At 43.9% G+C, this 13,284-nt stretch overlaps 1 protein-coding gene across 11 annotated transcripts in view; it reads right to left on the bottom strand.

The window, feature by feature from the left end:
• LOC115575099 (RNA binding protein fox-1 homolog 3-like) overlaps positions 1-13,284 on the bottom strand; it is a 437,664-nt gene that overhangs the window by 99,399 nt on the left and 324,981 nt on the right. The window contains exon 1 of one of the 11 annotated variants that reach the window (XM_030406950.1): positions 752-1,229. The exons of 9 other annotated variants lie outside the window; for them this stretch is intronic. In XM_030406950.1, the coding sequence (XP_030262810.1) occupies positions 752-877 (126 nt within the window). In that variant the 5' untranslated portion in view covers positions 878-1,229. Of the gene's footprint in view, positions 1-751; positions 1,230-13,284 lie in introns of those variants that run through there. One more of the 11 variants, XM_030406954.1, reaches the window with a different exon arrangement.

The following is a 13,284-nucleotide window of genomic DNA, read 5'->3' as shown; positions in this document are numbered from 1 at the left end:
CTGTAAGAGTTTTTAAGGAAACTGAAATGTGTTTCCAAAAAAAATAGAAATGAGCGAGTTGTGTGGAGCAGAGGCAGGCTGGGGGTCAGATTAGGTAACAGCACTCAGGAACAACATGGAGATAAAGATTGAGGAGTTTTCTGCATAATTCTCAACAACAACAACAAAAAAAGGAGCTGCAGAGAAAGTTGACATCGAGATGATTTATGGAGGAATTAAAAACCACACAGCTCAGCGTGAGGACAGCCTTTATCTTTTTTACAGCAGAGAAGTGATGAGGAAGTCTGAGCATCAACAAAACTGACCGAGGAAACATTTCCGAGCGCGGTGAGTCATGAAGCGACTGTACACAAACACTGCACGTCACACTGATCGCTAATTCACTGCTTTGATATCAAGAAGAGAAAGAGGAGAGGAGGAGGAGGAGGAGGAGGGAGAAGACACGAAGAATAGATTTAAAGAGCTGAAACCCCCCCGTCACCTCCTCTCTCCCCCGCTCAAAAGCAGGGTGAGGGTCAAGGGTTAGGGGGGTGGGTGAGAGTACTCAGGGTAACAACACAAAGCGAGCGCGATGCTATCACGTGCCGCCGCCGAGGAGCGCACGGAGGAATGAGGAGGAAAAAAAAAAAAAGGCACGCGGATGGAGAGAGCGTGAGGGGAGAAGAGGAGGAGGAGGAAGAGGAGGGGGTGAGGAAGGGAGAAGTGCGCGAACGAAGGGGCGACAAAAAAGCGAGCTTTCATTCAGTCTTACCTCGGGCAGGTAGAGGAACGCAGGGGGACACTGGAGCGAGTGAGGTAGCATCCCGGAGCCGGAGAGCAGCAGGCAGCCGGAGTTGGCCATGGAGCTCAGCGTGGGGTGACGGGACGCTTTGCGCATTTAGCAGGGAGATCCTTTCGCTCTACTCTCTTTCTTCCTCTCTCTCTCTCTGGCTCGCTTGCTCCCACTCTCTCTCTCTCTCTCTCTCTCTCTCTCTTCGGATCACTTCCTTTCTTCAGCCTCCTCTTCTTCTTTTCTTCTTCTTGGCTTTTTAAATTTCCCCTTTCGCTGGCTTTTGTGTCTCTATTGAAGATGTAGCAGGGAGGCGAGCGGTGCGCAGACAATGTGCATGTTCCACCTTTATCACTAATGCACTCTCTCTCTCGCTCTCTCTCTCAGTGTCTCTCTGTCTCTCTCTATCTCTCTCTCTCTCTCTCTCTCTCTCACTATCCCTGGCGCGACTCTGTTTACTTTGAGCACGATAAAAGCCAACATAAGCATTCAGACACAGAAGGGGAGGTTCTGTGCAAGCCGAGGAGGAGGGAGGAGGAGGAGGAGGAGGAGGAAGAAGAAGAGGAGGGGTTGTAGAGCCGACAGGGGGTTGGGTAGGTTAGGGTGGGGTTATAAAAGTGGTGGTGGTGGTGGTAGCAATGAGGGGGTGGGTGGGAGGGTTACTGATGAAGTCCCCGATGGATTCATACATCAAACGGGGCCGGCTGAATAACAGAGGGGATGTGAATGACATTAGAACAGCTGATCCTGGGCATTAGCACCTCGTGGGACACTGCATGCTGCCTTTTAATTGCGGGGCCCCCCCAACCCGCAAACACACACATAAACACACACACCCCCTTGGTGGCCGGTGCCACCTCCCCTCGCCTCCCCCGCATGTGTGTGTGTGCGTGCTCAAGGACACACACTGGTGTTACAGCATGTATAACAGATACATCCGTGAAGCCACCGGGAACTGCGTTAAAAAAAAAAAAAAAAAAAGACGGCTGCTTTCAGGGGCCCCGGCAGTGACAATCCTTTTTGCATCTATCCTGAGCTGTTAATATGCATCCAGCCATGCACGAATCAGCGAGCACGCTAAACTGTACAGGCGAAAAAAAACAACCAAGAGCTTCCTTTTAATGTATCTTTTTTGATTAATTCCGTTTGATACAGCTTTAAAAGAAGCAGACAAAGAGAATGTACAAGATGTATCTGTTACATCACAGGCAGCCCTTTTTTTGTGGGTGTGGATGCTCCATTACCTTAGAGTTGTTGGAAAAACACAAGAAATATATCTTCAGTCTTGTCCGACAAAAAACCTCCACAAAGCCTCAGAGAATCGGTGCAACGCGGGTTGTCTACGCCGTACCGCACCGTGTGGGTTACTCTTGATCTTGTAATTCTTCTTAATACAATCAAGTCAAGACGATTTATATTTATGAGGCCTGAAGTTACAAATTACATGCCCTCTGTAGATACCGGAGCACGACGCCGTCACGTGACATTAAGAAGCGGGCCGGAGGAATTAAAGGGATGGATGGAGAGTGGTTCGATCTATCGGGTGGCCTTTTTTTTTGTGATTTTGTTTTCTCAGTGACTCAAAGATCCTGTGCCCACTGATAGCTGCTGCCCTGGTTGAAAACACAGCTAAGACAATCGGGCCTCTTTTAAGCAGGATTAAGAAACAAGGATTGTTATCTTATCCTGTGCCTGAGCCAGAAGAATGACAATTGAGAAGAAACTGCCACAAAGACGGAGGCGTGCACGGGTGAGATGAATGCAGCTGTACGAGTTGCTGTAAATCAATGATCTGAACGTGCCGCTGCTGTCTGGATCTAAGCGAATCTGCACCGATGTGTTTTATTGTTGCTGTTGTTGCTCAGGTCTGCACAGTGTGTGAACCCAAACCTCAAATGTCTCTGCTTTTACGGCGAACAATAATTCCTTAGATTTATAAGAAGTCCTGGATACTGAATGCAAAAGACGGAGCCTTTACAGTCCGATGAGAATTGCTCACTCCCTGGTTATTTTAATCTGTCTGCCCTCATTTTAAAATCTTTTCTGAGCTTGATGGTAGTTTTACAAATATTAAACCTCTGGAAATCAAAAATTCTTGTGTCTTTTCAGCCTATTCTCACTACCAACACGTAAAATACAGCAGCTTCGCTCCTGAGTCTGACTCTGTAGTCGGTGGTAGACTAGAGTAATTATTTTATGTTATGTCAGTCAGTTAATGCACATTCATTAAATAACTTGCGCTGCACAAGTGACACACTTCGAGTTGTACCACTCAAGCAACCTAACATGGTAGTTTTGGTTGCAGGTTTTCTCACCACTGTTCCCGAGTGGCAAATGCTGGTACTGTAAATGAATTAATTAAAGAGTTTAGTCTGGAACTGCTGCAACTGTAGATGTTATGTGATACGTTTTGTTGTGAAATGGCGCCATACAAATAAAACCCTCGCTCATTATTTGAAGCTTTATTGTGAAAGTCTAACTGGGTGTTGCATAATGCATATTATAGCTCACGGAGGGGCAGGTGGAACATCGTAGATTGAAGCTGAGTTGAGATTGAGATGCCTTGGTCAGAATTTCTTACTTTCCCTTATTTTTAAATGACTTTTCTAAGCTTGACGATAGTTTAACAAGTATAAAACCACTGGAAATCAGAAATTATTGTGTCTTTTCAGTCTGTTCTCACTCCCAACATGTAAAATACAGCAGCTTCGCTCCTGAGTCTGACTCTGTAGTCGGTGGTAGACTAGAGTGAATTTTTTATGTTACGTAATTCAGTTATTGTACGTTCATTAAATAACTTGCACAAGTAACACACTTCGAGTTGTACGACTGAACATAGTTATGTTAACCCAAAGCAACCTAACCAGGTAGTTTTGGTTGTAGGTTTTCTCGCCACTGTTGCCAAGTGGCAAATGTTGGAACTGTAAATTAATAAATTATAGAGTTTAGTCTGGAACTGCTGCAACTGTAGAGTGTTATGTGATATGTTTTGTTGTGGAATGGCAACATACAAAACAAACCCTAGCTCATTATTTGAAGATTTATTATTAAAGTCTAACTGGACGTCACATATTATGTATTATTGCTCACTGAGGGGCAGCTGGATCATTGTAGATGTAGACATGTTGGTCTTTCATAATGATGCATTTAATGTTTTTTGGGCTGCAGAGGTTTTTTTTTTTGCTGCAGTACTACGAGCGACCACCGGGCTAAATCGGATGTACCCCTTGGCTGAGTGGCACCACCGCATCCAGGTCTCCTAAATCAGCGTCTTGGTTTCTACCACAGCTCCTGTGTCGACTAAAGACGCCGTAGACGGGTCAGATAACGTCAGAAATCATCACAAAGCAGCCAACGTGAACATGATGTTGTGCTGTAGAGCTTCACTCAGAGATCCTGCAGCACATTACCTGCAGTCTCACCTTCTGAGTTTTGCTGCTCCGGCCACACTGACAGTAATAATAGGCTCCTGCTGTGGGTGACACAACACGAGCACGGAGGAGAATTAACTCACTCTGGGACACTCCCGCCGCAGATTAAACAATTCCCAGCATGCAGCAGGAGGGGCGGCTGACCCGCAATTACACCATCGTACTTGTATTTCATGAACTCGACTAAAAGAAACAAAATTCAAATGAAACGCTAAGCCATCCTTCGGTGCAGGTATACAGTCTCATTCCTGGATAATTGGGCCGACTGTTTGATGAAAAGATCAGTCGTCCCGTATGTGGCGTGGATGTGGCTCAACGGTTTGGCGTTGCCTGCTGAAGACGGGTATCCATCTCCGTGTCTCGCCTCTGTGTGTGTTTTTCTGTCTTTCGCTCTTTTTTCTAATCCTGTCTTTCTGTCTGTCTGTCTCACCCAGTTAATAATTCAAATGAGCACTGCCAGATCACTCCCTTCAAAGGGGAGTTGCTGGAATGTTCTCAACAGTGCCTTTTTCTTTTTGTCATGTGAAATCAAAGCCGCTCAAACGCGATGGAGATATCCTCAGTTTAACTCCCCACGCTGCTGTTCTGCCAATTAAAGAAAGATCAACAACCGCTGCAAACGGCTCACAGTCGATCACCAAAAGAAGGGAGGAAAAAAAAAGTGATCTTAGTCATTATCATCCTCATCATCACTTTTGTCACTATCGCCCTTTGTCTTCCTCTATTTCTTCCTTGCGGTGCAATCACCACATCGCTGTGGCAGCCCTGTAATAATCAGCATAATCATTATTACCACAATCACCATCATCATCACTGTCACTGTCGACTCTGTCACGTCTGTCTTCCCAGGCCGTGTTGCTGGCCTGCTTCAGAGCGGGGAATTACCCTCCGAGGCAGGACTTAAAAACCTTTGATTCTCATTCAGGCTGCATGTGTGTGGATTTGCGCAGGTGTGTACGCGTTGTGTGTTTAAATCCCGTCTCTGAGATTCAGCTGATTTGAAGCATTACAAGCTTTTTAAATCCCGTTTTTAATCTCCTCTCAAAAAAAAAAAAAGAAAACATCCGCTAACACATCCGTCCGTGTTGTGAGTCTGTGTGTGTGTGTGTGTGTGTGTAGAGTGGCTCGTCTTGTTGAGCCTGTGTTATTTTAATGTGCTCCTCAAAAAAGAAAAAAGGTTGAAAGCAGCAGTTCTCGCAGTAAAAAGCCATCACATGCACCGAGAGCTCAGTCAGCAATAATCAAAGGCAATACAAGCGGCGACTAATGGGGCCCAAACGATTGGCGGCACATTCCTGTTCTCCACTGTTTATCGTATGACCGCTGATCAATACCGCGCACTTGCACTAATCTTCATAAGAGATGACTGTTTATTTCCCTTAACTCCCATCACTCTGACAGTGGAGGAGGAAGTGCTCACATCCTTTACTTAAGTAAGAGAAGCAATAACACGGCGGTGTAAAGTAATCTTTTAAAAAGACGGGAGTCCGGCTGTAAAAAGAAAGAAAAAAAAAAACATCTCTTCAATCAGCAAAAAGAAATCGTTACGTAGTCGGCCTCAGTGTTTTAAGGGTTTGATCTATAAATACTCCATTTTGTCTACAGATCGTGTGTTTTATGTCAAATCTTCAGTGAATGTTTCTGTTTTTAACGGACATAATTACCATGTGTCATCTAACTCCCTTTACTCCGACAGTAGAGAATGAACTATTCAGGATTTACACAGCGTAAAATAATCCTACATACAACATCTGTAATGTGAAAGTGTGTAAAGTCTCACCAGTAAAATAAATAGTATAAAATGGAGAGTGTAATCAGGATCTTGATGGTTTGTAAAGAGAGCTTGTGTTTTATGTGCAAATCTTAAATGTATTTTACTCTTTTTATTGTCATTTTCATCCCTGTGGCTTCAAGTTTTTTAGTATTCAGATCCTTAACTTAAAGTAATAGAAGCAATAACACAGTGAAATTATCCTGCATTCAACATCTCTTATGTGAAAGAGCAAAATAGATAGTTATGTATCAAAAGTGAAACACACGTTTGGTATTCGGTTGGTGATTGATCGATCAAAACAAAATCAGTTGCCACTTTTTTGGTAATCGTTTAATCTTTTTTCAGGAAGAAAGTCCAACATTTGTCGCTCTCAGGCTCTTAAATATGACGATTTGCTGCGTTTCTTTATCATTCATGACACTAAATGAAAAATCTTTTGGTTTTTGTAATGCTGTGATGAGATTCGTCACCGTTTTTTTGGCATTTTATTGGCTGAACGATGAATCGACGGGTCGTGAAAACTCGCAGCCCCAAATGTGAAAATCTTCCCGTTTTAATTTACATTATTGTCGTCTCTTTATCATTTTAATACCCCCCTTTTTAAAATATAAAGTCTTTAAAAAGGTTTTAATAGTTTGCATTTGTCATCTTTTATTCACTGTTCAATCGCAGTTTTTTAAGTTTTATGTCTCAAAGCCTGTTTCAGAAGTTTCTCTCCACGCTGCCAAGAATAATGTTCTGCTGGGGAAAATACATAATCTATAAGTTTTTAAATTAACTTATTGCCTAAAAGTAAAGAAATGTGAATATAGAGAGTCTGAAATGACAAAAATCAGTTTATAAAACACTCAAACGTGTGTACATTTTTAATGACGGGATGTAAAACACCCCTCGGGTTGCTAAACCTGTCAGATTTATGTCTGAGTATAACACTTTCTACTATAAAGTAGTAGAAATAAGAAGGGAAGAGCAGAAAATGAGAAGCTGGTACAGTTCTTTTGCACTTCACTATGGTCACAGCTCCCCCATCAGGACGACCGCCAGAGTTAGACAAACACAAACATGTGAGAATGGGGATTATGCAATATTATGCACGGACACAAACTTTGTAAATATGTATGAAAGTAAACACGGACCTCTGTCACATTCTCCATTAGTCACAGTGTAGGGCATAATTAGCCCATCTGAGCTGCTGCTGTGATCAGTCGAGCTGGAGAAAGAGATTGTCGAGTCCGAAGGGGGGAGCAGTGTGTTTCCCTCCACCACCACCAGCACCACCACCAGCACCACCACCCCACCGGACACTCAACCCAAACCTCAGGAGACGCACTCTGAAGAAAAAACAAAGCAGCAGTGTTTGGTGCTGGTGGACTTTCGTTGGGAAGCGGCGAGGCCTTTGGAGGGGCACCCTTGAAGTGCCCCTCTGACAGGCTTCCTCATTATCTGGCATCTCCAGAGTGCCAGCCAACCCCGCTGTAGAAGAGGGGGCACGAGGACGCCTCAATCAGCCGCCCCGGGGGTACCCGGAGAGGGGAGGGTTGTGCTCTCGCTAAAGGTCCGCTGATTATATCTCGGGCCCAGAGCTTCAGGGATCCCCACTAATTAAAGGTTGTGTCATATCTGTTAGAGATAACAAACCTATGTTGCTCATCTTTTTTTTAAATCAAGGAGTTCCCTCCCCTCCTCCCCTCCTCCCCGCCGATATCTGCGCTGTTCTGCATCATGTCAGGTTGCAGGCTTTGGTCTGTATTCAAGGCTGACCAGCTTTTCCTGCACCCAGAGGAAAGGGTTCCTGTTTAACCTGCCCTCACCCATCGCAGCATGCCAGCGGTGTTGTGGAGGCATCAGGGATCCTTTGTCTAGAGGCATAATTAAAGCTCTCGTTCATTATTTCTTCACTTTGAGCGCAGATCTGAGTAATTAGGAGGCAGTGCCGCGGGGAGGAGGCGGTGGTGGTGGTGGGGTTTCATGGAGGGAAAAACACGCACACAATCACACGTCTGCACTCATAAACTCCAGAAGAACGTGTGCAGGGGGGGAGAAAAAAAGCACTTGTTCAATCTCAGCACCAAATGAGCCGCATTCATCTCCCACCTATCTTTGGATGCCAATATCTGGCACCGAGTGAAGTATGCTTTTTCTCCCTTCAAAGCTGTCATGTACTAATGCATTGATTAAAAATTTTGATTAAATAGACAGTTAAGGGAGGAACTGCAAGAGTGATCTGCGATCCATGCCTCAATTGGACGCTGGGATAGGATGTGGGGGCCTTGGCTTTTTTGCTGCGTGTGGAGCTCAGGCACTTGCTTCTCTAATGGATTTTGAAACAGAGCTTGGCTTTTATATGGTGTCATTCATCCTCATATGTTTTCGCCTGCCGCGTCTCAAAATCACTGCTTCTTTATGGCAAACTAATGCACCCGCTGCTAAGATCAGCAGGTTGGCTCCGGCCATCGCTCACCGAGCTCCGGCCAGGTATCAGGATGTTTCTTTTTTTTTTTTTCGAAAAAAAGCTTCCATCGGAGGAGGCAGAGCGGAAACCGAAAGGTGCACTGACTCTGTCTCCCTCATCGTCATACATCAAGCCCTCCACGCCGCACCGTCTACACCCAACGCACACACACACGGCTCCTCCTGCCGCTTTGACAAGGCAGGAAAGGAGGGGGTGATGGAGCTTTATGGCAGCGGACAGTCATGTCAATACATCGAGCGTTTTACCACCCTCTTATCCAAAGGTCTGGGTTTACTTGTCGCCACGAAGCACAGGGGCCAGAGGATGTGTGATAGTCGTGGTGGTGGGTGGAGGACAGGGAAGGTTTTGTTGAGGCATGGTGGGAGACAACAAACGGGGTTGATGGCTCACGCCCTGCTGGCCCTCTAGGCCGAGAGACGGCAATGATGGAGAGAGAGCTGACAGGGCAGAGGGACGGCCAAGCATGGAAATCACATCAGATCAATGATGAAAAATTCAGTGGCGGCAAGAGTCGCTCTTGGGGATGAAGTCACATGGTGCATGTAAGCGTGTGACTACTGAATGTACATGGGGAGGCTAATGTGTCAGCCAGCAAATATGCATTCACCCATTTTGTCCTCCAGGGTTGGAGCGGTTAGTTAGAAACGAGCTTAATAGCAGCAAGAAAATGAATGTAAGTGAGACAAAAGGACACGATGGAGGAGCTACACTTGTATATGCAGACTTCTGTCGGTATTTAAAATTACAAGTTTGTCCCCGGGGGTTTTACAGTCTGTCACACATCATCCTCCACCCCGACCGCCTGGTTTTTTTCCACACGGTTTTGTTTGCAGTCTGTAATTACGGATGTTCGCCTCTAATATTCAATGTAAGGAAATGCATTTCTTACGGATGGATGGAAACACCACTACAGACATTTTCCTGTTTTTAGATGTGCATTAAGGAGACTGGCGAGGCATGGCGACAAAGAAGTGAGGAGGGTGGCCTGTCAGGTGAACCATGCAACCACTACACATGTTACAAAGCTAGCTAACGACAAACGTTAGCGACATACACTGTCCAAGTTTTTTACTGGGAATCCAATTAATGAGGAGTTTCCTGGGGAGGTTACCAAGAAACGATTATGGGTTATGCTTCTGGTAGAAGTTCAAGTCCTTTCTTTAGCTAAGTGGGCTAAACAATAAGACAAATGTTAGTAGTCTTCACTTGGTAAAGATGCTAACCTACATCTTTATAAATTAATGATACGCTTTAACAATCACTCTCAGAAAGACAATAAGCATCCTGTTATCGTGGAACTCACCCATATTCCGCACGACATAACATGGGGGCTAAGAATAAGCTGGATAAATGTGGAGCTGTATAACATTGATCAGTCAGTTAGCAGGTTCATTTTTATGCTAACACCCTACGGCACAGACTCGGTCACTATCTGTTTTTTGTATCTTGTGTCTTTTATGACCATCTCTCACTGATTTTTTAAACATGTGAATATCAATGTCATAACCATTTTAAGTTTAAAGGAGCACTGTGTGATTCAGAAAAGTAGTGTTTACAATATCGATATCACCAACTCTTATCGCTTATCACTAAAACTGAGTAGAGAGGGTCCGCAAAATGTAAACAAAGTAAAACAGTACGAACTGTGTTCTTCTTAAACGTCAGTTTGTTTATCCAGTTATTCAGTCATGAAAACAAATAGTTTATTTATGTAGTTTAGATATAAAAATATTCTTCTAACGTGTCTAGTGCCAGTTTGAACCTCATCCTCATCTCTCCGCTCGTAGGAGTGAAGCTGCTGTACAACTTCACTTTTGTCTATTTTTATAACGCAGAAGTGCAAGAAACACACGCGCACAACCGAGCAGTACTGTAATCATACTAAGTTACCAATCAATAAGTCAGGCCAATGTTCTCACATCCAATCCTCAGAGTCCAGACTACTGCTGCTTTTCTCCTCTGCCACCTACTTAATTGCATTCACCTGTTGTCGCGGGGGCCTGAATCCGAGAGTGGATACTACCTGGCAGCGCCGCGTGTGAAGGTACAGAACACTCTGCTCGACAGGCACACATTACACATATCAGTCGTTCTTTATAGCTCCGAAAAATGCACCATAATTCATATCCATCAACAGCAATCATTCTCAAAATCTACCATCTTTGTGCGTTTCAGATTTCATTGACGTTCTGTAGGAAAAAAAAAGAAAAAAAAGGCAACCTTAACCATAATGGCTGCAGCCCAAAGCGAAGTCAATTACATAGATTGGTGCAGTGACATAAAGTGTATTCCATTTGGGAGCAGATTGGTCATGCCCAGTAATGTTCCCTTCCAGCAGGCATACCTTTGACCATTACTCTAAACAGGCAGTTGGGGATCCAGAGACCTATTTCCCACAACTGTGAGCGCTGCTGTGTCTCCCAGAGGGGTCAGGGGTTCACACTGCTGCTACCACCCTCTCATATTTAGCAGCGGCGAGTGAGAAATGGTACATCAATACTGCCAGACGCGCGAGGGCCACAGCGGCACACCAACACACACATATCATATCAGGACGGCGCGGGGCGTGTCGGGAGATGTGTGAATATGTCTGCAACTGTACGACTGTCGGCACGTGAAACACCTCGACTACACGTGATGTGTTCACTGGATTTTTAAACCGCTGTTGGTGGATTTTGCAGTTATATGTTTGTGCATTTAAATGGTATTCATGTTTCTGTAGCTTAAAGATATAATAGGTGACATTTCTGCATTAGAAGTGTCAAAAACAAAGCGACCTTTGTTGTGTATTTTGTTGAGTTTTGAACTTGAATTTAAGCAAATGATTCCACTAATGTTCAAAACAGAGATATCTTTTATTTTACTCAAAGAAACAGATCTAACAGTGAGTCAGAGAGTAACATCAGATAGATTTCCATCAGCAATGATAGTTGTGTAAAACCACAGCTCCCATGATCCCACGCTGCATGCATCTTTTGTTTTGAAATCCCAGACTGTGTGTTCTGCTTCCTGTCAGAGCATGTCTTTGAGTTCGGATCGCAGTATGTCATTTCTGCCACAGTCAAAACAAGAAAGAAAAACATGAATATAACACGGACTGTGTTATTTTTGTTGACATTGTAAAGCAGTGTGGGATCATGGGAGTTGCAGTCTTCATCTGACATGATCCAGGTTGAGTTCATAAACAGGATTACTTATTCAGGATACAAAAAGCTAACTAAAATCTGTACAAGTTACAGAAAATTAAGGTGTAGTTAGATTACGGATACATTTAGAAAAATAGGGGATTACTAACAGGATTACAGAAAGTAATGTTAGTCATATCAAATCTGCTGACTTCCTTCCTCACTCTCGGATCAATCTGATGTTTCCCAGGAGTTTCCGATTTTCTCTGTGTTCGATTAGTTTGTTGGAAACATTTAGAATAATGTAAATTCACAACGCAATAGAAAATATGTTGACAATTAGATTTTAAAATGCAGAAATGTTACAGATTATATCTTTAAAAGGTTCGATGTTTGTGATTAAGGTAACACAGTTTTCATAATTTTCATCATCAGCGTAAAAATTGCCTGAAACCAATAATCGTTTTGTTTTCAGGAGCCTGTTACATCTACAGGGGAGCAGGGAGTCTTTTAATGTTTCTATGGTAGCCTAGAACAGAATGTACCTTCAAGACTGCATTTCCCATAATCCACCCTACTTCCTGCCATCAGAGGAGTTCTGTGTTTGACTCTCAGCTGACATATTGATTTATTGTTATTGTGTTGCTGTTTATTGTATATTTTCTGGTGTTGGCCAGTTGGTCGGGCGCTACTTATTATTCTCATCCTGCCAGTTGGCACCTTTTCACATTTTTACAGAACAAACTCAATCAATCACCTCCTCAGAAAAATAATAATCGACAGATAAACTGACGATGAAAAACGATCCATAGTTTCAGCCGCTCGTCTTTCACCTCCTTCAAACACCTCTAATAACCAGAAAACTCTAAAAAAGTATCTCGACGTCAATCAATCCGGCGAGTTTTCCATCGGATCTGAACGAGAGTCTCGCCGTGTCAGACGCAATAAAGAGATCATTTAACATCTTTAAACATCATGAAATAGAAGAGCGCTGGAGGATGCACAACGTTTAATAATTCTGATCAGGGTTTTCAAGACAATGACGGCATCCGTACTTTGCGTGATTGTTTGTTTTAATCATTTATGGAGTTGAAGAGCTCGCTGAGGTTTCCGCTGCAGCTCCCTCTCTCACCTTTTAACCCCCTTTTAAGCTTAATTTCTTCTCCCAGAGCGAAACCGTCAACGTCCAGGCTAAAGACTAAAAGTGACCCAGCTTCTCCATCACAGCCCCGGAGGCGGTGGACGTCGCAGTGGCTAAATCAATGCCTCCCTTTGAATCGCTTCACAAATACCATTTGTTCCAAAAGGCCTTTTCATAAATCCGAGTGTTGAATCTTTTATGTGGCTTGGTTTTTTTTTTTTTTTCTTTTTTCCGGCTGTGTCTTTTTTTGTTACGACGTCTGGTTGGTAAGCGCCTGTGTTTTGAGAAGTGCTTCTTAAATAGAAGCTCTAAATATAAAAGTTTGTGTGGGTGTGTGCCTCTGTCCCAGTCCCAATGTGTTTCCCTCAGTGTTTGGGTGTTTGTATCTCTGTTGGTGTGTCTCTGGCTGGAGATGTGCTTTTTGTGTAGAACCTGCAAGGCTATAAAACCCTCCCGTGTAGCATGAAGCGCCCGCAGCGTCTGCTGTTGTTACCTAAGATCCAACCCTGCCCTCTGACCACATCACCAGCAGCACAACAACAACGATCCCCGCCACCTCCTGCATTCTTTC

This window comes from Sparus aurata, chromosome 23, assembly GCF_900880675.1.
Source record: "Sparus aurata chromosome 23, fSpaAur1.1, whole genome shotgun sequence".
NCBI lineage: Eukaryota > Metazoa > Chordata > Actinopteri > Spariformes > Sparidae > Sparus > Sparus aurata.
Note: the sequence above shows the minus strand (reverse complement) of the source record. Positions and strands in the feature narration are given on the sequence as shown.